At 44.0% G+C, this 26135-nt stretch overlaps 2 protein-coding genes across 3 annotated transcripts; one reads left to right on the plus strand and one right to left on the minus strand.

The window, feature by feature from the left end:
* Positions 1–9970: 9970 nt before the first annotated feature.
* On the plus strand, positions 9971–17103 carry gucy2f (guanylate cyclase 2F, retinal). Its single transcript, XM_068745112.1, has 18 exons — positions 9971–10712; positions 11211–11512; positions 11614–11968; positions 12072–12156; positions 12576–12672; positions 13188–13313; positions 13451–13531; positions 13642–13818; positions 13942–14098; positions 14477–14626; positions 14724–14872; positions 15103–15266; positions 15364–15556; positions 15653–15827; positions 15934–16032; positions 16121–16215; positions 16305–16390; positions 17022–17103. The coding sequence occupies exons 1-18, from the start codon at positions 9971–9973 to the stop codon at positions 17101–17103; spliced, it is 3315 nt and encodes a 1104-aa protein (XP_068601213.1).
* A 1964-nt stretch (positions 17104–19067) lies between these two features.
* On the minus strand, positions 19068–22567 carry serpinh1b (serpin peptidase inhibitor, clade H (heat shock protein 47), member 1b). Of its 2 annotated transcripts, XM_068745194.1 has the most exons (8): positions 22512–22567; positions 22001–22032; positions 21190–21339; positions 20909–21101; positions 20520–20790; positions 20307–20405; positions 19971–20203; positions 19068–19897 (listed from the first exon to the last, which is right to left on the minus strand). In XM_068745194.1, the coding sequence occupies exons 3-8, from the start codon at positions 21306–21308 to the stop codon at positions 19595–19597; spliced, it is 1218 nt and encodes a 405-aa protein (XP_068601295.1). In that variant the 5' UTR covers positions 21309–21339; positions 22001–22032; positions 22512–22567; the 3' UTR covers positions 19068–19594. The 2 variants fall into 2 exon arrangements, with proteins under 2 accessions (XP_068601295.1, XP_068601296.1); XM_068745195.1 differs by lacking the exon at positions 22001–22032 and having other exon boundaries at positions 22512–22535.
* Positions 22568–26135: the final 3568 nt, after the last annotated feature.

A 26135-nucleotide genomic window follows, 5' to 3' on the forward strand; every position in this document is an offset into this window, starting at 1 on the left:
CCCGGGTTCTGCCCCGCCGCCACAATAAACTGTCAGGACGCGTCCGTCTGCTCCCATCCCAGGCTTCGGTTTCGCCCCGCCGCCGTTAAACAACGTACAAAAGCAAAGCACTTCCTGTCGGTACTTCAAAATAAAAGGATCTGTATCGGCACATTTGATCAAGCGCTGACGACAATTTTATAACCAAGGTCATTGGAGAGATTAAACTCTACGAGTCCCAAACTCTATTTGGGACTTGACCTCCTGCATGTTATTTTGGCATGAAAGTCCCACAAGGCACAAGTATAAATGACATAAAATAACAAACTCGAGTTATAAAACTATTCTTGTCTGGGTCAAATGTAAAAAAAAAAAAAACATAACATAATAACATGTAACATTGAAAACTCAATTTACAGATTCAAAAATCTGTTGAAAATACTCACACTCAACTCTGATTCATTTTTTACTTTCCATGGTTGGTGTATAAAACCAAGAAAATTGAGAACTTTTTGATGAACCACATCACCATGCGGATGGTGTAATTCTAATTATGAGTGGAATGAGCTGCTTGGCGGAGGTCTACGGTCTCTGAGCGCTGTTCTATTTATTTATTACATCACAGATTACTGTTTAAATAAAATAAATAATCGTTCAAGTTAATTGCAAATATAACTGATTTATTTATCTGGCAAATAAACATAATTATTGATGTTTATTTGCCAGTGCTTAAAAAAATTCAAGGGAAATTTAAACAAGTGTTAAACAAAAAAAACGACAGCTGCAAATATCCCAAACGCTGCCATGGGTTGTTGTAACTGGTTTGTGAAATGACTCTAATGAAGTAACTATATTTCTATGATTTTTGTGTCTAACATCAGTCATGCTAAACCATCTGCCATCTTCTCTTAATGCGCCATTCGTTTGATTGACTTAATCTGTGTAATTGTACGCTATTAGTCTGTAATATTTGCTCCTCATTTGATTTTATACTGCAGCGCACTCTGAATATGCATGAAATGCACTTAATAAATCATGTTACAGGAGACGTTCTCCTGCATTTCCCAGTTGAACTTTTGAGTTAAGCTTTTGCCGTGAACTAGAAGTTGTCTTCAAGGCAAAACGTCTTTTACTGTTATCCGATAAAAGGTGGTGATAAATTAGTTTCTTTACTGCATGTGCATCTTCTTAAATGGGACATTATTCTTCCTTCTCAATGGGCTCCTGTTGTTGTTTTGTAAAGGCACCCATTGACCCCATGTTGCTGCAAAGTCTGCCTGTGTGTGTTAGCCACACGCATGCAGTGTTTAGAATAGAATAGAATAGAATAGAATAGAATAGAAAGCCTTTATTACCCTCGCGAGGGTATTGCAATTGGGTCCGTTTGTTTGTATGTTTGTCTGTTTGCTTGTCTGTCCGAGCGCATAACTCAAAAACTAGGAACCCAATCGACTTGAAATTTTTACACAAGCAAGGTTCTGTCTGTGGCTCGGTCCTCCCAGAGAATGGCGTTGATCCGGATTTGGATCCAGATTCTAGAATTATTTTTACATCTGGAATTGTGCCTGTGCTGTAAACTGCCACTTTAAGAGGGAGGGAAACGAATGGCATGATGGGAAAAAGAGTCCAGAAGGTGTCTTGTAGTACGTTCCGGAGCAGCAAGCTAGAGCAGGTTTGGCCCCTCTGATCCGGAAGCCCTGTTTACTGTCTCACAAGATCGAATAGTCTTTTGGAGGCGAGGGTCTGCAATCTCTGATTGTCTTCCTAGTTGTCTTTGCATAGTGGCTATGCAAAAATTCTAACTAATGCAACACCAACTAGAAAGACAATCAGAGATTGCAGACCCTCGCCTCCAAAAGACTATTCGATCTTGTGAGACAGTAAACAGGGCTTCCGGATCAGAGGAGCCAAACCTGCTCTAACTTGCTGCTCCGGAACGTACTACAAGCCATCTTCTGGACTCTTTTTCCCATCATGCCATTTGTGTCCCTCCCTCTTAAAGTGGCAGTTTACAGCAGAGGCCCAAATCCAGATGTAAAAATAATTCCAGAATCTGGATCCAGATCCGGATCAACGCCATTCTCGGGGAGGACCGAGCCACGGACAGAACCTTGCTTGTGTAAAAATTTCAAGTCAATTGGGTTACTAGTTTTTGCGTTATGCGCTCGGACAGACAAACAAGCAAACAAACAAACAAACAAACAGACAGACAAACATACAAACATACAAACGCACCTAATTGCAATACCCTCGCCTCCCCTTCGGCGAGGGTAACTAATAATTTGATTTTTACATTTTTTCCCAGAGCTTATTATGGTCAGGGACAACTACTTGCTACAACCACGCAAAAATATCCTGTACCACTTCTTCCTTGCCTTCTTCGCATGCAGCTGGTCCTCTAGATCCTCTAGCTTGGACAGATGAGCTCTACAATGTTGATCCTTACTTTTCATCATCTCGTTTAGAAGGTTGTTCTCAGCCTCAGCCTCCTTCAGAGCAGCAGTCAGAGCGACCGTGTGATATTTCTGATTCGCCATCTGATCCTTTTGGGTGTTCAGCTCTTCCTTCTGCTGCTCAACCAGAGCAACATGAATGTCTGTGTTTCTTTTCATCTCAACTATTTGGGACCTGAGCTTTAGTATTGTCATCTCCCTCTGCTTCTCCGCCCCCTTAATGTGATCTCTCTGATGAGCGTTCTTCTGACAGAGAAACAACATTTTCTGTTTAGTTGTTGATTGTTGCTGTTTCTCATCATTTAGATTCAGCCTTAATTCACTCATTTCTGCTTGAATGTTAGTTAGCCGATCTTTCATGTCCGAGGTTTCAAACAGCATCAATTCTTTCTGCTTTCTGTCTTCCTCCGCCTGCAGCTGCTGGATCTCCAGGTGCTGTTGAGCGTCTTTCAGAAAAGCGTTAAGCCTTTTCAGCTTTGCTTCCTGCTGCTCAACCAGAGCAACATGAATGTCTTTGATTGTTTTCATCTCATCCATTGCGGAGCTGAAAGTTAGATTTTTCTCCTCCTGGATCTTCTCCAGCTGATCTATTGTATCTGTCAGAATCATGTTATTGCTGGAGAGAATCAGCTCATTCTGTTCCAATGTTGATCGTTGCTGTTCCTCATCATGTAGCTTCAGCCTCAATGCAGTTATTTCTGATTGAAGGGTGTTGGTTTCATTTGAGAGTGCAGATTTGAGAGTGCAGATCTCTAGTCGCATACATTCTTTCTGCTTTCTGTCTTCCTCCACCTGCAGCTGCTGGTTCTCCAGCTGCTGTTGAGTGTCTGTCAGAGAAGCTTTAAGCCTGTCCAGCTCCGCTTTCTGCTCCTCAAGCTGAGCCATGTAGCAATGTCTTTGCTGTTTTATGACAATGAGCCTCCACCTTAATGCAGTTATTTCTGATTTAAGGGTTTTGGTTTCATTTGAGAGTGCAGATTTGAGAGTGCAGATCTCTAGTTGCATCATTTCTTTCTGCTTTCTGTCTTCCTCCGCCTGCAGCTGCTGGCTCTCCAGGTGCTGTTGAGCGTCTTTCAGAGAAGCGTTAAGACTGTTCAGCTTTGCTTTCTGCTGTTCAACCAGAGCAACATGAATGTCTCTGTTTGTTTTCATCTCATCCATTTTGGAGCTGAAAGTTAGATTTTTCTCCACCTGGTTCTTCTCCAGCTGATCTATTGTAGCTCTCAGACTCATGTTATTGCTGGAGAGAATCAGCGCATTCTGTTCCAATGTTGATCGTTGCTGTTCCTCATCATGTAGCTTCAGCCTCAATGCAGTTATTTCTGATTGAAGGGTGTTGGTTTCAACCTTCTGTGAATTGAGAGTGCAGATCTCTAGTCGCATAAATTCTTTCTGCTTTCTGTCTTCCTCCACCTGCAGCTGCTGGATCTCCAGGTGCTGTTGAGCGTCTTTCAGAAAAGCGTTAAGACTGTTCAGCTTTGCTTTCTGCTGTTCAACCAGAGCAACATGAATGTCTTTGATTGTTTTCATCTCATCCATTTTGGAGCTGAAAGTTAGATTTTTCTCCACCTGGTTCTTCTCCAGCTGATCTATTGTAGCTCTCAGACTCATGTTATTGCTGGAGAGAATCAGCGCATTCTGTTCCAATGTTGATCGTTGCTGTTCCTCATCATGTAGCTTCAGCCTCAATGCAGTTATTTCTGATTGAAGGGTGTTGGTTTCATCCAACCGCAGTTGAGTGCAGATCTCTGCTTCCATAAATTCTTTCTGCTTTGTGTTTTGCTCCAAATGCATCTTCTCCAGCTGCTGTTGAGCGTCTTTCAGAGAAGAGTTAAGACTTTTCAGCTCTGCTTTGTGCTCCTTAAGATGATCAACACGAATGTGTCTGGATCTTATCATCTTATCTCTGTGGGACATTAAATATTGATTTTTCCACATCCTCTGCTTCTCCACCCCCTTAATCTGATCTCTCAGATTAGCGTTACGCTGACAGAGCCACAATATTTTCTGTTCCAATGTTGATCGTTGCTGTTCCTCATCATGTAGCTTCAGCCTCAATGTAATTATTTGGTTCTCCAGCTGCTGTTGAGCATCTTTCAGAGAAGCGTTAAAACTGTTCAGCTCTGCTTGCTGTTCAACCAGAGCAACATGAATGTCTGTGTTTTTCCCCATCTCATCTATTTGGGAGCTGATACTTACATTTTTCTTCATCTCGACCTTCTCCTGCTGATATCGGGTAGTTTTCAGACTCGTGTTTTTGCTTAAGAGAATGCCACGCACGTCTTTTTGAGGGTTTTTGTCTTCTTCCAGCTGTTGTCGATTCTTTTTCAGGGTGTTCAGCTCTGATTTCTGCCTCTCAAGATGAGCCAAATAGAACTCTCTTAGTTTGTACATGGTAATGAGCTTCTGCTTTAATGCAGATATTTCTGATTGAAGGGTTTTGGTTTCATTTGAGAGTGCAAATTTGAGAGTGGAGATCTCTATTTGCATCATTTCTTTCTGCTTTCTGTCTTCCTCCAACTGCAGCTGCTGGCTCGCCAGCTGCTGTTGGACGTATTCCAGAGGAGCGTTAAGACTGTTCACCTTTGCTTCATGCTCCTTTATGAGCATCCGCCTTAATGCGTACATTTTTATATTTAAGTTCTTAACTCGGTACAAATGTAGTTTTGGTTCAAATCTAGTTTTGATGCGTTTTACACAATAAGGTGACTTTGACTTCATGATCAAATGTTGTGGCAAATTCAGCTGAAAGCTTTATATATATCGGCAACTACAAAGCTGCTTTGATCGTTGATGCTTTGATCTTTGGATACTTCATAAATACATTCAACACTCAGTTGATGCAAATAAAACTAGAAAGACAATCAGAGATTGCAGACCCTCGCCTCCAATAGACTATTCGATCTTGTGAGACAGTAAACAGGGCTTCCGGATCAGAGGGGCCAAACCTGCTCTAGCTTGCTGCTCCGGAACGTACTACAAGAGTCCTTCTGGACTCTTTTTCCCATCATGCCATTCGTGTCCCTCCCTCTTAAAGTGGCAGTTTACAGCACAGGCACGATTCCAGATGTAAAAATAATTCTAGAATCTGGATCCAGATCCGGATCAACGCCATTCTCGGGGAGGACCGAGCCACGGACAGAACCTTGCTTGTGTAAAAATTTCAAGTCGATTTGGTCACTAGTTTTTGAATTATGCGCTCGGACAGACAAACAAACAAACAGACAAACAGACAAACAGACAAACAGACAGACAAACGCACCCAATTGCAATACCCTCGCCTCCCCTTCGGCGAGGGTAACAAAAGTTTTTATTGCATAAGGAAATCATTAATTGTCCGTCCATCCACCCGTTAGCAAGATTACTCAAAAAGTTCTGGTTGGATCTTGATGAAATTTTCAGGAAATGTTGGGAATGTTACCAGGAATAGATGATTAATCCATCTATCCTGGATTATGGAGCAGTTTAAAATCTTCTGTAACATTGGCGTCAATGGCACTTCAAAGTGTGTTCCTCAATATCTTGGTTGATTATTGACCGATGTTTATGGAATTTGACACAGGCATGTATGGGTCCCCATGCATCACCGAATTTCATTCGGATCAAATCCATAATCAAGTCAGAAGTCAGAAGTCAGAAAAAAGTCAGAAGTCAGAAAAAAAATATTTAGTTTTAATATTGAAAACCCCATTTACAGATTCAAAAGAACAAATCTACAGGTGCTTTGAAGAGGCTGAGGGTTTTCTAGTTATTAATTTTCTTAACTAATCTAATATTTTAGATACCCCGATTCTGTTTCAGCTGCAATTTCTTCACTTCATATTTTGAAACCTGTATATTTTTTAATCCGTATTTACATTTCGAGATCGCTACAAGAATACAATGGCAAATATACATTGTGAACCGCTTGCGCCTGTGGAAATGCACTTTCCACACGTTTGCGTGATAGTACAAAATATAATTATTACCCTCGCCGAAGGGAAGGTATTGCGAGGTATTGCAATTGGGTTTGATGATGATGAATATATTTATTAGATAGAATGTTAGAGTACAAGTACAGTCAAACAGTAGCATGTATTACAGTACAAATAAAGTCAAACATCCTGTCAAAGAGGAGCATTTCAAAAAAGCCCTTGCGGTCTTGTTTCCGTTGAAAGTCCTTAGTACATAAATCATCGACAATTAACAATACAAATGTAACAATACAAATAAAAATAAAACCAATATTCAATAACTCAATTGATGCAAAGTAACATTAGAAAAATAAAATGATTTTACACCACCGATGCAAACTAACAATAAATCTAAAATAAATTACACCACTGATGCAAAATGACAACGAATGGCAATAGATTACATAAATTACAATAAATTACAAAGACACATGTTTGTCTGTTTGTCTGTGTCTAGTCAAAAACTAGTAACCCAATCGACTTGAATTATTTACACAGGCAAGGTTCCGTCCGTGGCTCGGTCCTCCCCGAGAATGGCGTTGATCCGGATCTGGATCCAGATTCTAGAATTTTTTTTAAGGATTCTTTAACATTGCGAGATAGGGCACTTTTGACATGACGCAAACATAACAGCACGAAAAGAAACTTTTGAAAAGTGTTGCGCAACGAAGAGCCGGTTTCTGGAAGTTGCCTGGACGCCGCAACTTTTATTATATGGATTAAAATAATTATTGCAAACAGGAAACTCTGCCTCTTCCTGTGTCTGTGAACGCAACGCTTTTTCCTCACTTCCCTCGCAAAAACAATAACTGATAAGAAAATTGAGAGCCTGCAGGTCTCTGTAAAGGGAAGTGGAACATAAGTAAATAAATATGTATTTGAACTGTATGAATCATGCAAACAGGGGGCAAACATGCAGGTCGTCTCTTACACAATGCATTTCATTGACAAATAATAATCGATTCCTTTTGACAGAAGAAGCTAATTATGTTTTTAGCGTCTCTGAAAGGATGTAGCGGCAATATTCAAATATACGCGTAAATTATGCATTTGATAACGTGATAACAAAAGCGGTCAAATCAAAACTAGAAATTAATAGAGTAATTATGTATGTGGCAAAATAAAGGCAATGACACAGATTTTAAAAATGTAAAAATAAACACAGATACAAAAAAATATGAAAATACTAAATGAAAATGGTAAGCAGGGGTATTAATTAAAAGGTGATTGAACAGAGAAACAAATTAAAAGATACATTTCAAATTTTAATGATTTAATTAATTGCTACATTTACATTAAATCTATTGTTTTACTTCTTTATTTATGTTTTTGCTGTGCTATTTTTTTTCACTGATTTGTGTATTCTGTACAGAAGTGCAATAAACGTCACTAGATGGCGATAATGTCAAAGACATCTAAATAAACGGTGCGTTCATGACAGTCGGAGTTTCAGCGTGGCGTCGTCTTAGGTACCTCCGACCAATCGCATGTGTTGCACATCATCCGACGTATTAGCGCTGAGCCAATCAAATCACTGAGAGCGAAAGATGGTTTGATTGGCATAAAATAATCTGCAAATAAAAATTATTCCGATTTTATTCACTGGGATTTTTGAGCCGATTAGGTAATAATTTGTTTTAATTATTTTTCCACACACACATAGCATAGCTTTCATTTTATCTGATGATGGAGCCTTGCACAATATTTCAGGGGATGGACGTCAACATCTCTGGCAAACGTTGTGTCTGCAGGAACTTTATTAGATTTTTATTTCCACTGAGGGGGCACCCTAGAGGAAGCGTCATCATCTTTTATTTAATATGGAAGATCCAGGACAGAAACACGGTGCCCTGCACGCCCCCATGTCTTTATTTGTCTGTGGTTGGTGTGTTGTTTCCACCCATCCGCTCACCCCACACCTTTTTCCACATTGTGTAACCAGAGGGATGTGGCATTACTGGTTTAATTAACTACATTTTGTATCATTTTATTTCCTGCATTTTCCTCTTTGAATCATTATATATTTATTTCACAGTGTCTAAAATCTCAGCCGCGTTGTCCTCACTGCTGACTCCATGGACACAGCGCTGAGTCGTCAGTTCTTCCCTCCTGGATGCGGGACTGCACCGTCAAGGTGGCGCTGTTAAGAGGCTCATCGGCTTATGTGGGATATGGGTCAACAAAGGTGGAATCGCTTCCAGCTCCATGCGCAACATCTTTTGTAATGTTGAATCTGTCCTTAAAATGCACACACTTATCCTGATAGTTCAAGTATTCAAATGACTTCCTTCAAGGTTTCACTCTTTCTAAGTGAAGTACCTGGTTGCGTTTATTTCCCCCCCCATGCAAGATCAAGTATTTGGCAAAAATGATGTCTTTGTCATGTACAGATAGCCGAACTCTGACAGCATAATCACCATCATCATCCTCCGTCATGCACGGTTGATGTTGTGGCAACCAGCTGTTTCTGGACTCATTTGCCAGGCAGGATTATTCGGCTGGCGTAGGCCTCTATAAAAGCGCTGAAAAGACTGACGGAGGCAGAATGCAGCAGACCTCAGGGGACCCACAGAGCAGGCCCTTCGTTATCTTTAATTAACCTCACCCCACTAGGATTCAAATTCATTTAATCTGTGGCACCTGCTGAACTGCGGTCATATAACAGCAATAAAAGCAACGTAGCTGAGGTGTCTCCATAGCGAGAAGTACTTACATCGCCCTGCAAATCAGAAAGTGTTTACTGACTCTGTTACGTGACCGTAAATTGGAGAGTGTTAGTGAAAGCTAAAAGGCCTTGTCGCCCCTCCAGGCTGCATGATAGCCCTGGTTTCAATCCTCTTATATTGTGTCTCCGGAAAATGGATTAGTGAGTAACAACCATGGGTCACTTTGAAGGGATTTGAATCAATGAATGGGCCCGAAGCCGACACCAGTCATCTATATGGATAATACATCAAGATCGCTTCATTTTTTATGACTCAAATGGGTATTTCTTTTTTTGGGGGGGGGGGGGGGGGCAGTATTGCATGTTTTTTGACCGGATTTGCTTCTTAACTTGATCTGGAATTTGTGACTTGTTTGGTTTTCAAATACACAAGTGAAATAAAGGAAACCCGAGGACCAGAGGTGATCTTCCCCTCCTCCTTCAGACATGCAGCCTGTGAACGGAGCTGTTTGTGGAAACCCACAGGAGCCTTCAGAGGCACTGACTGTGGGACGTAAGTAGCTCTCCTGGGTGCTGAAGGCGTCTCAGAACGAAACGGACGCCGAGATCTGCCTGACACTTCTCAGCGACTCATCCAAACACAATGACCTGGTCGGGTCGAGACTGCGGATCCTTGAGGTGGAGCAGGTGAGGTGCTTGGGATGGTTAGGAGACGGCTGATGTGGATGCAGAGATCCGGGAGGACCGCTCTCAGATCAGATATTTGCGTTGTCCTCATGGAATCACACATAGAAGGTAACGGCACATTTGTTTAAATGCAGCTATTTACTATGAAAACTGGGAAATTATCAGGGATTTTTTTTACCTGGTAATTAAGAGTGAACCTAAAGATTCACTAACGTGGACACCCTGGAAGGACAATGCAAGATATTCCTCCAAATTTCAGAGGAGCGCTGTGGGAGGCCAATAATCCATGTATGCCCATAATTAAAAGCAAGCCAACGTTACCTTCACTGCCTTTTTACAACTTCACGCTATGGGTCCTTCTCGGAGTGCTGACGTTCCCTTGCTGCGTCCGCTGTTTGATATTCAAAGTGGGGGTCCTGGGGCCTTGGGACTGTGACCCTGTCTATTACAAGGCCCTTCCTGCTGCAGCAGCCAGGCTAGCTGTAAGCAGGATAAATGGAGACCAAAGCCTGGTTCTGGGCCTGAAACTGGACTTCGTCATCCTCCAGGAGCCTTGCGAAACCTCCAAAGCCCTCACTGCGTTTATTTACTACGAGAAGATGGCTAATGCCTTTATGGGCCCCACCGACCCAGGATACTGCGTTGCAGCTTCTCTGCTGGCCAAGAACTGGGATAAGGCCCTCTTTTCCTACAGCTGTGTTAACTACGAGCTGGACCGAGTTATTGGATACCCAACGTTCGCCAGGACGGCTCCGTTTCCCGCTGAGGTGTTGTTCACAGTGTTGAAACACTTCAGGTGGGCCAGCGTTGCGGTGGTCTCATCCAATGAGGATATTTGGAGGGAGACCGCTGGGAGAGTTGCCGCAGCTCTGATGAATAAGGGGCTTCCTGTCGGCCTGGTTTTATCTATTGGCATAGACGAGACAGAGGTGGAGCGCACACTGAGGAAGATCCGGGCTGCAGGGGAGGTGAAGGGTGAGTATGCTACAGCAGGGACGATGTGATTTATGATTGAATGCCTGTTGCACGTGTGAAATGCATCAACTAGCCTAGCGGTCTCCACACACAGCAATGCTGAAGTTAATAAAAATGACTTTAATAAAACTACTTTTAAAGGTGAAGGTAAAAATGTCATTTGTTTAGATCAGCAGTCCATGATTTACAGTCTTGCAAAGTAATATATCTGCAGTGAGGGAGGTTAGTAGATTTAAATAAACTTAAACGCACAAACTTGTAGGTCCTCAGCTTTCCTCGAGTATCACAGTGCTTACATGGTAATGGGTTAGCGCCATAATCCCACAGACCAAGCACACGGAAAAGGATTTTTGAACAAGGTCAAAGTTTATTTACTCCTGTTACTCAATTACATCGAGCACAGTGCAGTGATTATGACGCCGAGTTCATCCGTGGTTTTAACCTGAAAACAAAAAAACAATTCAAAATCAAACTGTGTTGTTTCCTCACCTATTTCAGTCATCATCATGTGCATGCACTCCATCCTGATCGGAGGGAATCAGCAGGCTGCGTTTCTTCTCAAAGCACGGGAAATGGGTCTGACGTCGGGAAAGTATGTGTTCATACCCTACGACACCTTTCACTACAGCGTGCCCTACGCCAACGTCTCCCACCTGGTCCTACGAAACAACAGCAGGCTGCGGGAGGCCTACGATGCCGTGCTCACCATCACTGTGGCTTCTGAGCCGTTGTCTTTCCACGAGGCTTTTGCTGCAGCCAAAACGAGCAAAGAAGTGATGCTAGCGATGCAACCAGAGCAGGTCGGAAATAAAAAGGGCACAGTCACACTTTCAGATGTGTCTTAAGTTGCATGTCAGCCTCATGATTAACAGATGGCGTTGTTTTGTTGTGCACTCTGCAGGTTAACCCACTGTTTGGAACCATCTACAACAGCATCTACCTGCTGGCCAAGTCCATTCACAATGCCAGGAGAGGAGGCGTGCCGCTGTCGGGTTCTAACCTGGCCTTCTTCTCCAAAAACACAACCTTTGCAGGCTTCAATCAGAAGATCCGGGTGGACACTTCCGGGGAGGTTCTGACCAATTATGTCATCTTGGACTCAGATCATAGGGGAAGTCGGCTGTTCCAGGCGTATGTCGTGGATCTGACATCTGGGAGGCTACGGTTTGCGGGGAGGTCCATTCATTTTCCAGGAGGATCCCCCCCACCACCTGACTCCAACTGCTGGTTTGATAAGAACGCAGTCTGCACAGGAGGTAAGAGGTTTTACCTTGGGGTGTATGAACATCCGTGTAGTGTATGTGAAATGCTCCAGTCCTCATTACCCACATCATCAAGTTGCTTGTTGTCCCTCCTCAGGTGTGGAGGTCACCTACGTCATAGTGGCGTTTGCAGTCATCTTCACTCTGGCTATAGGAGGCATTGCTATAAGTCTTTATATCAGGTACAGCCTGTAAATATAAATATGCATCTTGTCAAGTCCAACAAGGTACATTCATACACCCGCTATGCTGAGGAGTGTATAGCGGGTGTTCTTCTTAGAGCGACCTATGACGGTATGTCAGGTCCGCCAAGATCAGAAAATACACACATATTTGGGGGAAACCCAACAAGCAATCTCTCTCCAGAAGTCAAGATAACGCACGGACCTAGTTGTGAGCAGTTTCGCGGAGGAATTCTTGTCTTTTTTCAACAACACTGTGCAAAATTAAATGCTTATCCAGTCCTGTAAGAGCGGCTTGCTAACTTTGTAGCTCAGTTGAGAGTGCAAGCTTCTCCAAAGGTTATCCCGAAGGCAGTTTGAAGAAACCCACTGCAATTGTTTGAATTGATTTTATGAACTTTTTAAAATGTCATTGGCAGGAGGAGGCTCCAACAAATCCAGCTGGTGAAAGGTCCCAATCGGATCCTCCTGACTCTTGAGGATCTCACGTTTATCCACCCTCAGCTCAGCAAAAAGGTCAGCAACATGCTGACCTAACCCTAACCCTAGGCACCAAGTTAACCTAAAACATATTACATACATATACTGCATTTTGAGTGTTAATACCCCTTTGGGTTTACTACCAAACTACAGATACACACAAAGTTAGGAGTGCAGTTTGGGGATTTGTGGAGCACCAGACTGGAACAGGTGTTAGGGGGCACAGGTGCAAGACAAGTGGAGATAAATCAGGGAAATCAAGAAAGACAGGTACACAGAGGAAGCACAGGTAAGAGAAGCCTATGAGAGACACGTAGAACCAATCAGACTGGGCCAAGTACAGCAGACAGGTGATCAAGAAACAATACGAAACAGAGATGGAATTAAAGCATGATCTGGGGAAAATAAACTTCCAAAATACAAAAGGAAACAAACCAAATCCAAACTGTGACACTGTTACATTTTTTTGGTTTACACATTCTTTGGAAGCAATGAATGTCAGCTCAAATCTTTCTCGACACAACTCATTTAGGGTGTTTGATGTCCCACAGAAAATAACTTTAGAGGATCTGAGTGAGTCAAAGAGCGCTCTGGAGGACAAATCTGCAGATCGCTCACACTCCGTGAATAGCATGCAAACGGAAACTCATGAAACCACCAATGTCGCCGTCTACGAGGTTGGTTCCACCGAAGGAGAAATTGCATTTGTCATTGATTTATTTTGACATTTGAAAAATGTCCACAAGCTACAATGTAGAATGTTGCATTGAAGGCAAAAGTTTATTCTACTGTAATAGCATGGATCCTCTTACAGGGCGATTGGGTGTGGCTGAAAAAATTTCAGGAGGGGCAATTCAAAGAAGTGAAGCAGAGGACTACCAAGATTTTCACAAAGGTAGAAGAGCTTGAGAAAAAAAAAAGACTGATTGGTTTGATTGCAATCGGATTCTCAGTCTTAATGTTTTCAGAAAAGGATCTTTAAAACAAGTTGTTCTGCTTTCTCAGATGAAAGACCTGAGGAACGAGAACGTCAACCCATTTCTCGGCTTCTTCGCCGACTGTTCCATGTTTGCAGTGGTGACGGAGCACTGCTCACGAGGCAGCCTGCAGGACCTGCTGAGGAACGAGGATGTTAAATTAGACTGGATGTTCAAATCCTCACTCCTGCTTGACCTCATTAAGGTAAAGAAAATAAATAATGCAATATTCTTCCACTGGGAACTCCCGTCTTCCTTGGCTTGCCTGTGTGCATTATATTGATTTCTTTTATTATTGACTACTTTGGTCGACTTATTGTGCTTCCAGGGTATGAAATACCTTCATCACAGAGATTTCCCGCATGGCAGACTAAAATCACGCAACTGTGTGGTAGACGGCCGTTTCGTCCTCAAGATCACAGACTATGGATTTAATGAACTGCTGGAGTGTCAGAAAGCTGCTTTAGAAGAACGTCCACCTGAAGGTACTACTAATGTGTCTCACTGCCCAGTACTGACCCCTGGATGATTATACGATTTGTGTCACTACCATAACTGTCGTGTCGGAGGGGTCACCAATATTTGTTTGTTTGTCTGGAAGCAAGATATCGCAGAAGCGTCTTAATGTAGTTGCATGAAAATTCTTGGAATATAGGAGAGTTCTTCCAGGTACGGAAGCTGATATTGGATCACTTCTTCATGTCTCTCAACATTGTCTTAAGAAATTACAAACAATTCAAGATGCACTAACAAGAGGCCTCACACAGCCCGATCGATAAAAACCTGAACTATCCTTTTATTATAAGGATTAAGGCTCGAATTTAAACCCCGCCCTAATTGTAAGTCTTCCTATTTCCCCTCAGATCTGTTTTGGACGGCTCCAGAGTTCTTTCGGGACCTTACAAATGCACGTAAAGGAACCTGCAAGGGTGACGTGTACAGCTTTTCTATTATCCTTCAAGAGGTGGTGGTCAGAGGGCTGCCGTACTGCATGCTGGGATTACCTCCAGAGGGTGCGTAGGAGTTATCAGAGCGCTGTAGATTTAAGGAAAGTCGAGATGCATTTAAGTCCAATCGGGAGCTTGATTAGAGATTTTCCGTCCTCATCAGAGATCATCCGTAAGGTGAAGAAACCTCCTCCAATGTGCCGTCCCACGGTGGCGCCGGATCAGGCGCCTCTGGAGTGCATCCAGCTGATGAAGCAGTGCTGGAGCGAACTGCCTGATCGCAGACCCACATTTGATGAAATCTTTGACAGGGTAGGATTTTTATGATGTGTGGAAATATAACTAATTTGTGTAAAATATAAGAAAAGCAGTATGTCCCAAACTACGGATTCCGTAAATGCAAGTAGAAAAAAAAACTGTTTCAAATGTTCTTCCGGAATTTGTTTCCAATTATAAACTTTCAAATGTAGTGAAATAAGACATTCAACGATGTGTGGGGTAATACAAAATCTGTTGATTTTTTTGCACTTTCTCGTGACTAGTTCAAGATAATCAACAAGGGGAAGAAGACCAACATCATTGACTCCATGCTGAGGATGCTGGAGCAGTACAGCTCCAACCTGGAGGACCTCATCAGGGAGCGAACCGAGGAGCTGGAGGTGGAGAAACACCGAACAGAGAAGCTTCTGTCAGAGATGCTGCCGCCGTGAGTTTCTGCTCATATCATATATTTTAATCTGCACTGAAGTGAGCGTCATTCATCCTAATCTTAATCTCCTAACCCCCCCCTCCCCATCCATCAGTTCTGTGGCTGACGCCCTGAAGACCGGCGCCACCGTGGAGCCAGAGTACTTCGACCAGGTGACGATCTACTTCAGCGACATCGTGGGTTTTACGACCATCTCCTCGCTCAGCGACCCCATCGAGGTGGTCGACCTCCTCAACGACCTCTACTCTCTGTTTGACGCCGTGCTTAGCAACCATGATGTCTACAAGGTATGTCATACCAATACCGCCGTGGTGCGGTCGATGATGTCATATTCTCCCCAAGCTGTGTGTGCTTTTTAAAAGGGGTGGGTTGGTATTATCTAGGTGGAGACCATCGGCGATGCGTACATGGTGGCGTCGGGTCTGCCAAAGAGAAACGGCAACAAGCACGCCGCTGAGGTCGCCAACATGTCTCTGAACATCCTCAGCTCAGTGGGAACCTTCCGCATGCGGCACATGCCGGACGTGCCGGTCAGGATACGCATAGGAATCCACTCAGGTGAGACGTCAGTCAAATCTTGAATTTATTTACAATGTATTTTATATGTATGTCATGCTTGCACAGCTTCAGGTTTAAGGGCGTCCCTGTGCTTTATGGCTCTCAGGGCCCTGCGTTGCCGGGGTGGTGGGTCTCACAATGCCTCGGTACTGCCTTTTTGGAGACACGGTCAACACCGCCTCTCGCATGGAATCCACAGGGCTGCGTGAGGGCACCTATCCGCCATGCGTCCAGACGCCATTTCAAGTTTTCCCTCTGTTCTCATTTGGTCCTCTCTTGTCTTTGTCCCTCAGCTTATAGAATCCATGTCAACATGACCACTGTGAAGATCCTCCGTTCTCTCAACGAGGGCTATAAGATTGAAGTCAGAGGCCAGACAGAGTTGAAGGTAGTCTAGCCTGCAGTCATTTAACCTCAGCAGCAGTTAGAAACATTTTAAAATCTGTCAATTGACAACTTGTTTTTTTTCGAATTCAGGGTAAAGGTATTGAAGAGACATACTGGCTTGTGGGGAAAACGAACTTTGCAAAACCTTTGCCGAAACCTCCAGAGATTAAACCGGGGTAAGAGCTACAAGCTATTTTTCCTTCCTCACACCTTCGGACCAGGCTAATCCAGAAATAAGGAATAAATTGGTACAAATTACAAATAGTATAGTGATTAAAAGCAATACCGAAGGCTGCTTTTGCTGCCCTGTCACCCTCGGCACAGATCATTTCCACTATATTTCGTGTCGTATCTTCAACTCGCCCGTCGCTGTTTTCCGATTCAAACTAACTGAATGTTACTTCAGGGAAGACAATCACGGTCTGAACCCGGAAGATGTTGCTGCATACAGGAGAAAGAAAGCTGAGAAAAAGACTTGACCTCTGTAGTCTGAGCACAGAAGGTATAGATCGGCACGTCGGCTGCTGTTGTGTGGTGGAAATGTCCGCGTCTTAGTCTGCTCATGCACAGGTCTGTGTCAGTGATTCCTGATTGCCCTTCTGGACTTTATTAATTTCTCGATCTTATCACCTTCTTCATCTTTTTATGCAGATTGGGGAACACCCTCTTGGTTTCCTGCTCGTTTTCACAACTGGCCCTGTTTATTGTCGGCTTTGTGGCTTGCTTTCAGTTGAATCTCAATGCCTGAACTAGAAGTTTGTCAAATCCCATATTGGTCTCTCAACCCAAGATTTCTGCATTTACTAGGGATCACTGGCAGGAGATGGTGACAGAGGAGGTCAAAACCCTTTTTCGCAAGGCCAACAGGCAAGTGGACAAAAAGATCTGAGGGGGAGGAGAAGAAGCGAAGGTGGAAAAGAAGCAGATCAGAGCAGACCAGAGGAGACAAGGATATAACTATAGAGAAAGAGCCCAAGAGCTGGGAAGGAGGCCGGCGGAGGAGCGAGAGCATCAGCCAGCCTATCGTTGTGGCTTACAACAGACTTATTTAAGAGGATTGTCCACCGACTGGCTGATCTGCCTCCAGCCAGCACAGCGGAACATGACGGTGCTAATGTAATGAGAGTTACCTACCTGTTACCTGCTGCATGCTCGGACCGGGATGCAGCAAGCAGGATGCACTCGCTGGCCACTGAGTGGTCACGTGTTAAAGGACAACCAGAGGTTTCACCGGTTCGAAGACCGAACTCTATTTCAAAATGAAATGTTTCATTTCTTCTGGCAATGAGCACACGAAAGCTCAGAATAACTTCCAGGCTGTTCTATGTAGCTGTTACTGAATGTTGTGTTTTATTAGCTCTGTGTAAGTAAAGGCAAAGGGCTTGTTTCTGATTTTCTAAATGAAGGTCACAGGTTCAAATCCTTTGTGGGGCCTTTCTGTGAGGAGTTTGCATTTTCTCCCCGTGTCTGCAAGGGTTCTCTCCGGGTTCTCCGGCTTCATCCCAACCACCAAAAACATGCAAATTAGATTACACTAAATTGTCCATAGGTGTGAGTGTGTGTCTGTGTGTGTGTGAATGGTTGTCTGTCTGTGTGTGGACCTGCGGTGAACTGGCGGCTTGTCCAGGGTGTGCCCCGCCTCTCGCCCGTTGACTGCTCGGATAGGCTCCAGCACGACCCGCGACCCGGTAACGGACAAAGCGATTCGGAAGATAAATGCATTTTACTTTGAGATGAATGAGTAACAGCTGCTGATTTACCATATGAACGTTCCATTGTGGTGCGTTCAAGGACTTGAGGTGCGGCTTCTCTGTGAAAGATGCTCCAGAGGGCCATCTAGTGTTCATTTCAAGACATGTTTAGGGACATTTATTTTAATAAAATTCACTCTTATTTCTCGTGAAGATACTTAGGCGTAAGAGAACACCTTAACATACGAAACAAATAGAAATGACTGACTACTAAAATGCAATTTGATAGAAGTTTATTTATGAAAATATTATCTGATATCGTCTCCCAAAACAATTCATTACCAACCATTGCTTTATAATCACATTTATTATTCACCCCCTGCATGCATGTCTTTCAATGAATGTGGACTAAATGAGCAGCTTAATTTATGCTTTGTGCGCAAAAGAGCAGCAGAGACAGTCAGAAACCTGTAAATTGTATAATTTATACATTATTTGTCTTGTATTTTATCACTGCAATGCGGTTATGAAATATTTGTGTGTATCCTGTCATCAAGTAATTAAATCTTTGATTTGTCACACCTTCAGGATTGTGTCTGTCTTTCAAGGACGGCTTTCTTTTGCCTTCGCAATATTTGAAAAATCAGGCACATATTAATACAAAATGATGCATGAAAAATAGACTAAATAATTTCATCTTTAGTCCTTGAAATATTATTTATCTGGGACTGAAAGGACCGGTCCTGATCAAAGCTAACCCCCCAGATTATTGACGGTGGTGCTGGTGGACATGGAGCCGCCATCTAGTTCAACTACAACACTAGAACAAACATTTTAGTTGCTGTGACCATGAGAACCATGCACTCCTGTTTTTGCACAGCACTGTCCCAGCAGAGACTGTGCTGTCCGAATTATCTAGGAGGGGGGGCTCAAAGGCATGACAGAGAAACTGAATCCTTTGGATAATCACCTATAGTGGTAAAAGCGAAGGGCCCATCGTCTAATCTAGCATTCCAGACCTGATTGTTTGAATTTCAGCCGACTGGAAAGCTTGTCATCATAGACTTTGAGATGTTTCTAGATGGGTCACATTCCTCTGATCAGCACTGCAGAGGACCGGATTGTAGACAGGCATGCTTTGTAAAAACAGAACACACCCTCATGGGGTTATTGTTTTTTATTGAGAAATCATAATGAGAAGTCACACAATTCCAAATATTTCTCTGTGAGAAAATACATGCAGCAACAACAATGACCCCGAACATTGCCAGGTGAACACAGAGGAAATGCCAGCTATCTCCCATCTTCTTTTTTTTGGGTTTTTTTTGCATGTTGTGCAGAAGAACAATTCAGTGCAGACTGGAGGCAAAATACAAAAAACTGAGACGGTGAAGGGAACGAGTGAGACCGGACAGTTGAACACACTTGTGCATAGATCTTTTTTCTTTAAACATTAAAGATATTGCAAAAAAAAAAATGCCCACACAGATCGAAAAATAGGGTGAAAAGAAAAAGAGATCATACTTAATATAAGCACGTTGTCTGATGTGCCAACTGCTGATCGATGGTGCGAATCTCACGTTGTCCAATCTGCTTTTTGGTTTCAGGCTTTTCCTAAAGGTAGCAGGCATGCCAGACGCACCTGCCATCATTCCACAAATACAACGAACCCTCGCAAGCAATTCAGCATTACAGCTCGTCGCGCATCTTGTCTCCCTTCGGTCTGACCACTCTGCCGATGTACATGACGGAGTTGGTCTTGTTGTCTTTCACCAGGAAAATGAAGGGGTGATCGACGTAGAAGAGCTTGGGGTTCTTCAACTTGTCCGTGCCGTAGATGTTGGCGTCAAATGGGTTTCCGTCCACGTCCAGCTCCAGGGCTGAGGCGTGGAAGACGCTGGAGAGGTAGAGGTCCTTCTTTCCAGAGATGTTGGACAAGTCAGCCTTGGTTTTGTCCACAGCTTCGGTCAGGCCCAGATCAGCCAGGTGTTTCTGGAAAAGGCAGAGACATGCTCAACACGGGCTTTTTGATGTTTTTTTTTTTTTTTAAATGACCACCATTTACCTGCAGGTTGTGGCTGGCATCCACGGAGATCTTTGGGAGGGAGATGGCCACGGCCCTGCTCTCCGTCTTGCTCAGCCAGGTGTCCACCTGCTTCCTGGTCAGGAGTTTCTCCAGGCGGTTTAGGGGTTCCAGGTGGTAGGGCATGATAAGAATCACGGAGGCCTGCTTCTGGCCTAGAGGCATGTCCAGCACAAAGACGCGGTTCTTCTCGTCGTCGTGGAAGTCGTACAGCCCTGTGACGAGCAGGCAAATTGGGGATATCATCGTCCGAGCGTTTGCCTTGGTTGGTTTTCACGTCACGGCTAAGTCCGAAGTTGAGACGATGCTGAAACTCACCAGTGCGATGCATCATGGGAACAGCAATGGTGAATGAGCGGGACACCATGAAACCACGAGAGTCCACCATTTTTTCATGGAATTTCTCATCCCAGTGAGCTGTGGGACAAGATGAGGCGTGCTTACGGATCTGCGGTACCTTTACCTGATTCAGCTATGGCAGAATGAAGGCATGACAAGGCTAAGACAAGATCAGATACCACTTATACTCACGCTTGAAGAACATGGCGTTGACGATCATGGCCCCGTCGGCGCTCTGCACGTCCTTGGTGACCTCGGACAGCTTTCCGTCGGTCGACTTGGCTGCCCACTCGTTGATGGAGTTCACCGCACTCCTCTTGTCCCGGAAGTTGATTTTCGAGTGGTCGTACCTGTAGTGCTTTTTGCTGTTTTTCACAAACTCGTCGGCGAAGGAGACCGAGCTGGGGCCGTAGAGGCGGTTGCTGATCTTCCAGGTGGAGTTGCGTCTCTTGGCGTCGCTCAGCTGCAAGGAGCAAACGCGATAAACACGATGAGCTCGTCGACTTCAAAAGGAAGCAGGTGAGATGTATGATGCATATTTAGTCTGTGCTTGCAGCATTTCACGGTGGCGGCATACTCACCTCAGACAGCAGCTCGGACAGACCTGCATGCAGATGCTTGTCTTTCAGTTTGTCAGCACTGAGGACGGTTTTGACCTGGGAAGCGGTCGAATCCTTTCCGCCCAGAGCCACCATCCCCAAAGAGGAGGCCACCACCACAGGAGCGATGAGGATGTTCTCCGTGGCTTTCTCCTTCGCCATGTTGTGGTAGAGGCTGCGTAATAGCACGGCGGCAATTATCTCGGTGAGGAATGGGCGATAATACGCGTAATCATAATCTCAACAATGTCTCGACTTTGCACCTGAAGGCCAGATTGGCGCTGCTGTCTGCCAGCGCGGCGGCATGGCTGCTCAGCGTCCTGTTCTCTGCGGAGGCCGCGACGGCCAGCAAGCAAAGAGCGACAACGTTGTTCATCCACATCCTGTCCGTCTCAAACAGCAGCTGCAGCGGCCTGCGAGAAGGGAACGGAAAGGAAAACGTTCAAAGAGGGGATGAGTATCGTGATCCCAGGGTCGGTTTCCTGAAATCCACAAAATCAAATGTGTGTCTTGAGTTAGAGATGGAAGGAACACATCACAGTTTATCCTCAGAGTGGCTTTTTGGAATTTATTCAATAGTCCGGCTAGGATTGGGATGTGAAGCTGTGAGATGTGGGGGCAAGGTTAGCTCCGCCCACGCAGTAACTTGGGACTCCCCTCCCCGTTTCAGGCAGACATGTTGTTCCTCGCCACGTCAGCAACCGAGGCCTAGCTGCACAGCTGGAGCATCCGACCAGTCAGAGTGAAGCTGGGGGCCGAGTCCAGACTGAAATATCCCCGCCTGTCTGCTCTCTGCCTTTCTTGTAATGGATGCCAGCCGTTTCATGGCAGCACTTTTCTGATGTTAATTACTTTATTTCAAGTCGCTGTGATTTGATTCTTGGTTGGCTTCTCTCCAGCGGCACGCTTTGTCTCTGCAGGCGACATCTACCTCCTCCCATGTCTTGTACAATGTGCCAAACGGCCTTAAACTACTTCTGATCCCTCCCTGCCATTCCCGAGTGCAGCTGTGTCGTCTGCATCTCTGCGTTAGCATATTTGTGTTAATATAGAAATGCCATTATGTTCTGATACCTTGAGATCTTTTGATGTCTGCGATTTTCATTCTGAAAGAGAAGAAGTGCATTCTGTGTCGTATAATTATTCTTTTTTTTTTTTTTATCTCATTTCCCAGATTTAAGATGCTGTTAATTTAGTCCCAACTCAGCCACAGACAGACACGCTGACGTTTTTCATTGGCTGAGTGTCAATTAAAAATGCTTTCATCCAATCAGCCGCTTCGCGTAGCACAACATTTCCCTGAAAATGATAAAACAAAATGTTTTCAAATGTAATCCACACGACACGTTGAGTGCCTCTAAAGCATCTTCCCTTCATACACGTGATCCTATTCACAATTCAGACTGCGGTGGCATGCAACAGGCGAAACGTAAGTCTTCCGTCTCTACAGATATTATTCTGTGTGGAGGCCAAACAGCTGGAACAATCTCAGCGATTCCAAAGAGCTTCTGTTAATTTAAGAACAAAGCAGCCCATTCATCCTCTGCATTCCTGAAGACAAAGACCGTTATTTCCCCATCCTTACCTGATTAAAGCGACTGGACGTCTTCTGTCGTCTGAAAAAGAAGAGCTGTGACTCACTCCCCCTCCCTGCATCTACTTCTCTATATATGCTGTGAATAGAACTTTCCAGAAGTGGGAATGGAATATTTAAATGAGGGTGTCCGCCTTTCCTCAGGAAATCTGGGGCTAGGACGTCCCCCTTGGAACCACAGGGAGGAATGAGGAGGGGGTGGCTGAACTGAACTTCCTCTGAGCTGATCTGGGTTCAGCTTTGAGACTTTCTCAGCAGCAGCTCCAGAGAGATCAGATCTGATTCCTGGTCGGTCCGAAAGGAGATCGCTGACTCAATCCGTGGCACCGGTTTCATCACATGTAAGATATAAAGAATATTATGTGTTTGAACATGAACTGATTCATCATTTTAACATTCATGTGTATGGCCTTTTTGGAACACCATTCCTCTGCACCCGTCAGTTGCCATGACATCAGTGACCTGGGGTGTTGTTTGCAAAAGTTCAAAAGTCACAGTAAAGTTGTCTTTTCAATCTTTGTATTTTGATATCTAATTATAAATGATAACTTTATAGAAGTTTAAAAGCCTAACTAAAAGTTTCTGCTTCACTGATGCAGCCAGAAGTCCGGCAGCGTCCCCACCCCCACAGTGCCACGTCTCTCCAACTCCACTGCTGATTGCAGGGTGGTTGCAGGATTGGGGGGGTGTTGAGGAAGACTGTCGTAAAGTATCCCGACAAAAAACTCCTTCTTTTCAGAATAGCAAGGCCCCCAAATGGATTAAAAATACATGCACGAGTGTAAACCTGTTCAGTTTACAAGACAATGGATGTCAGCGGACACAATTTGCTATCTCATTGGGATGGCCCTGTTTAAATAAAGGACAGAGAGTCCAGCTAACAATTCCTTATTCCAAAAGGTTTGATACAAGAGCAGGCTTCCCTCCCCTCGGAGTATTAGCGATTCTTAAGAAAGCACCAGAAGCAACAGTTCACGGTGAAATTCCTCCGCATGTTCAGACTGAGCGCAACTTCTGGGTAAAACAAGTCGGGACAGATCTCTATGAATGTCTCAAATGAAGAGCGGCACAGACTTCCACCCAGAGGCAGTGGCTCAGTGTTCATTCCTTTAGTAAGGAAGTGGAAAAGTAGAATCTGGAATAAGTGTTGTATACTGTCTGAATAAATAGTGTGTATACACAGTGTCTGCATGAGGACTACCAGCACACACACACACACACACACACATTCCAAAGAAAGGGAGGGATGTCTTTAAAAGGCAAATGCTCAACACTAAATGATGCAACGTTTCACCATCCGGAATTTCACATTAAGCAAAGTATGAAATGCTAACATGTGGACACCGTCACACTAACCTCAGCACCACCTCAGCCTTTTTGGTCAGTTGCATTGTCAGTTGTGTGTTTAAAAAAAGGTTGCCTTAAATAAATTTTTATTTATTTATTTTTTTAACCAAAAACATTTATTTTATTTTTGGGTTTGGGGGGGGGCAATATTATAAAGTAAATTTCATATGAAATTGAAAAATGGAAAGATGAGGTCAGACCTACACTGTGTGTGTGTGTGTGGGGGGGGGGGGGGGGGGGGGTCCCAGCTGCTGAAATATTACACCTTTATATTATGTAATTTTCAGAATTTATTTGACTCAGTTAAATGATCCAACCTGAACCAAATCAGACACCTATTAAGATGCTGATTCTGAGTATGTACAATTATGATTCAGGGATAATTCTTGTTGTAGCATGTTAACTGTCTTTTTTTGGGTCTAACTTCATGTTGACAAAGCAGAAGCGTTGATAAGTAATTTTACTGACTGAGTTCTTCCCCTGGCGGCAAACTTTTAAAAGCTTATATATTTTTTTCCATTGATTCATTTCTAAGAGAGTTTTTCTCTGAGAAATATAAAAGTTTAAAAGCTTGTATATGAGATCTTGTCTTGAAAAAAACTGAATACAGTACAAGGAAATTCTGCAACTGCAGCGCATTGTGAGGTAACAGCCACTAGATGGCAGCACAGCATCCTGATGAACGACACCTCCCTTTGAAGGGGAAGGTGATGAGTTAAAAAGTAAGACAAATAAATCCAAGACACTTTGCAGAGGGAACTCAACGGGTGAATAAAAAATTAAAAACACGATACTCGTGCACGAGTTTATGAGCCATCTCGTAAATGTGGCACTTTTTAAAATGTTCCCATTTTCAAACCCTGTCAAAAACAGATTTACTAAAAATTCTTATTTTCAAACCCTGTCAAAAACAGATTTACAAGAAGGCCTCTGAACGCATCTCACCCTCCTGTGAAATTCCAGCATGCCTCCAAAGTCATAATAAACTGTTGTTGCAGAGAGACAACGGAATGTAACCGCGCTATAATATAGACTTTTCATCTTCTGCTCCCTTTCATGCTGCATCGCTCACAATCTCTTTAATGTACCCCCCCATGCTGAGAACACCCCTGCAGGCCATGCTGCCCTTCCGGCCTGAGGATGGATGCTCATTGGCATTTTACAATCATAACAAAGAGCATCAGCTGATGCTAACTCATGGAGAGACAAGCAGGAAAGCCAGTCAGCAACATCAAATGGGAGTATGCCACATCAAATGGTAGTATGCCACAGGAAATGATCCTGAGGGGAGCATTTCCCTTCACCCCCCCCCCCCCTCCACCCGTAGACAATGTCAAGGTGTGTGTATAACTAACTGCATGCATGGGAATAAAAATCCCTCTTCATGACAATAATGTGTCAGAATCACTGCAATGGCTGTTTCTCGAGTGACTCAACAAACTAGGATGAATATTTCATTTTCACAGTGTCGGGTGAAGCCTGACATCACTTCCTGTCTTTGACAAAAGTCTGTAGATGGTCTGAAAGAGTGACAGGAATCAATATATTTGATGGATGAGCCATCATGGAAGAGTGAGCGTGATGAAATGTGACAAATCCTGAGTGTGGAGGGGCTTCATGGTTTTTTTTACGGGCACTCATTTGAACTGTAATTACTTTTACCTGGTAAAACGACACTTCAAGTGTATTATTATGTTGTTCAAACAATAATCAACTACTTAAATCCGCCCTTTGGCTTAAATGATATTTACACGTTGTTGGGTTCAAATCCCCTGGAGAAACCAGAGTTCTCAGATTTCCCTCTCTAACGGTATTTGTAGATACTGACAGGAAGTAGCGACAGTGACATATGAAACATTATAAATATCTTTTATTTAAATATTGGTTATTATAATTATAAATCGACGTGAGCGGGTTTAGTGTGTGTACAGAACGCGCATTAAATCCTGACAGCTGTTTTTTTCCGATGCGTCCTGAACGCTCCGCAGGGGAGTCAGGTCAGCCCGGTGACGCGCTCTCCGCGTACAGCAGGGCCGGAGATAAAAGCGCGCACTCCGCCCACCATTCAGCGCATTGGATGAAGGAGCCGGCGAGCGCGCCGCCGCTGACTAAAGAGACGAGGAGGCTTTACCTGCGGAGGGAGGGGCTAGGGTCAATCCGGAGTACCTGAGACGGGACGCCTTTCCCCCGCACCGACACCGGCCCGGTTATTCTTCTCCGGTGGGAAACTTCGGCTTTGTCAGCGTTTACCGGGGCTCGCACGTTCCC

This window comes from Brachionichthys hirsutus, chromosome 11 (genome assembly GCF_040956055.1).
Source record: "Brachionichthys hirsutus isolate HB-005 chromosome 11, CSIRO-AGI_Bhir_v1, whole genome shotgun sequence".
NCBI classification, from domain to species: Eukaryota; Metazoa; Chordata; class Actinopteri; order Lophiiformes; family Brachionichthyidae; genus Brachionichthys; species Brachionichthys hirsutus.

What these genes read in the sequence shown, in the direction of transcription:
- gucy2f (XM_068745112.1), top strand. Translation starts at nt 9,971, where the DNA reads ATGCAAGATATTCCTCCAAATTTCAGAGGAGCGCTGTGGGAGGCCAAT. An exon ending in GGCTGCAGGGGAGGTGAAGG is followed by an intron (nt 10,713 to 11,210) that starts GTGAGTATGCTA and finishes CACCTATTTCAG; the next exon opens with TCATCATCATGTGCATGCAC. An exon ending in CCTCCAGAGATTAAACCGGG is followed by an intron (nt 16,391 to 17,021) that starts GTAAGAGCTACA and finishes TGCATTTACTAG; the next exon opens with GGATCACTGGCAGGAGATGG.
- serpinh1b (XM_068745194.1), bottom strand. Translation starts at nt 21,308, where the DNA reads ATGTGGATGAACAACGTTGTCGCTCTTTGCTTGCTGGCCGTCGCGGCC. An exon ending in CAACGCCATGTTCTTCAAGC is followed by an intron (nt 20,406 to 20,519) that starts GTGAGTATAAGT and finishes CTTGTCCCACAG; the next exon opens with CTCACTGGGATGAGAAATTC. An exon ending in ATGCCAGCCACAACCTGCAG is followed by an intron (nt 19,898 to 19,970) that starts GTAAATGGTGGT and finishes TGCCTTTTCCAG; the next exon opens with AAACACCTGGCTGATCTGGG.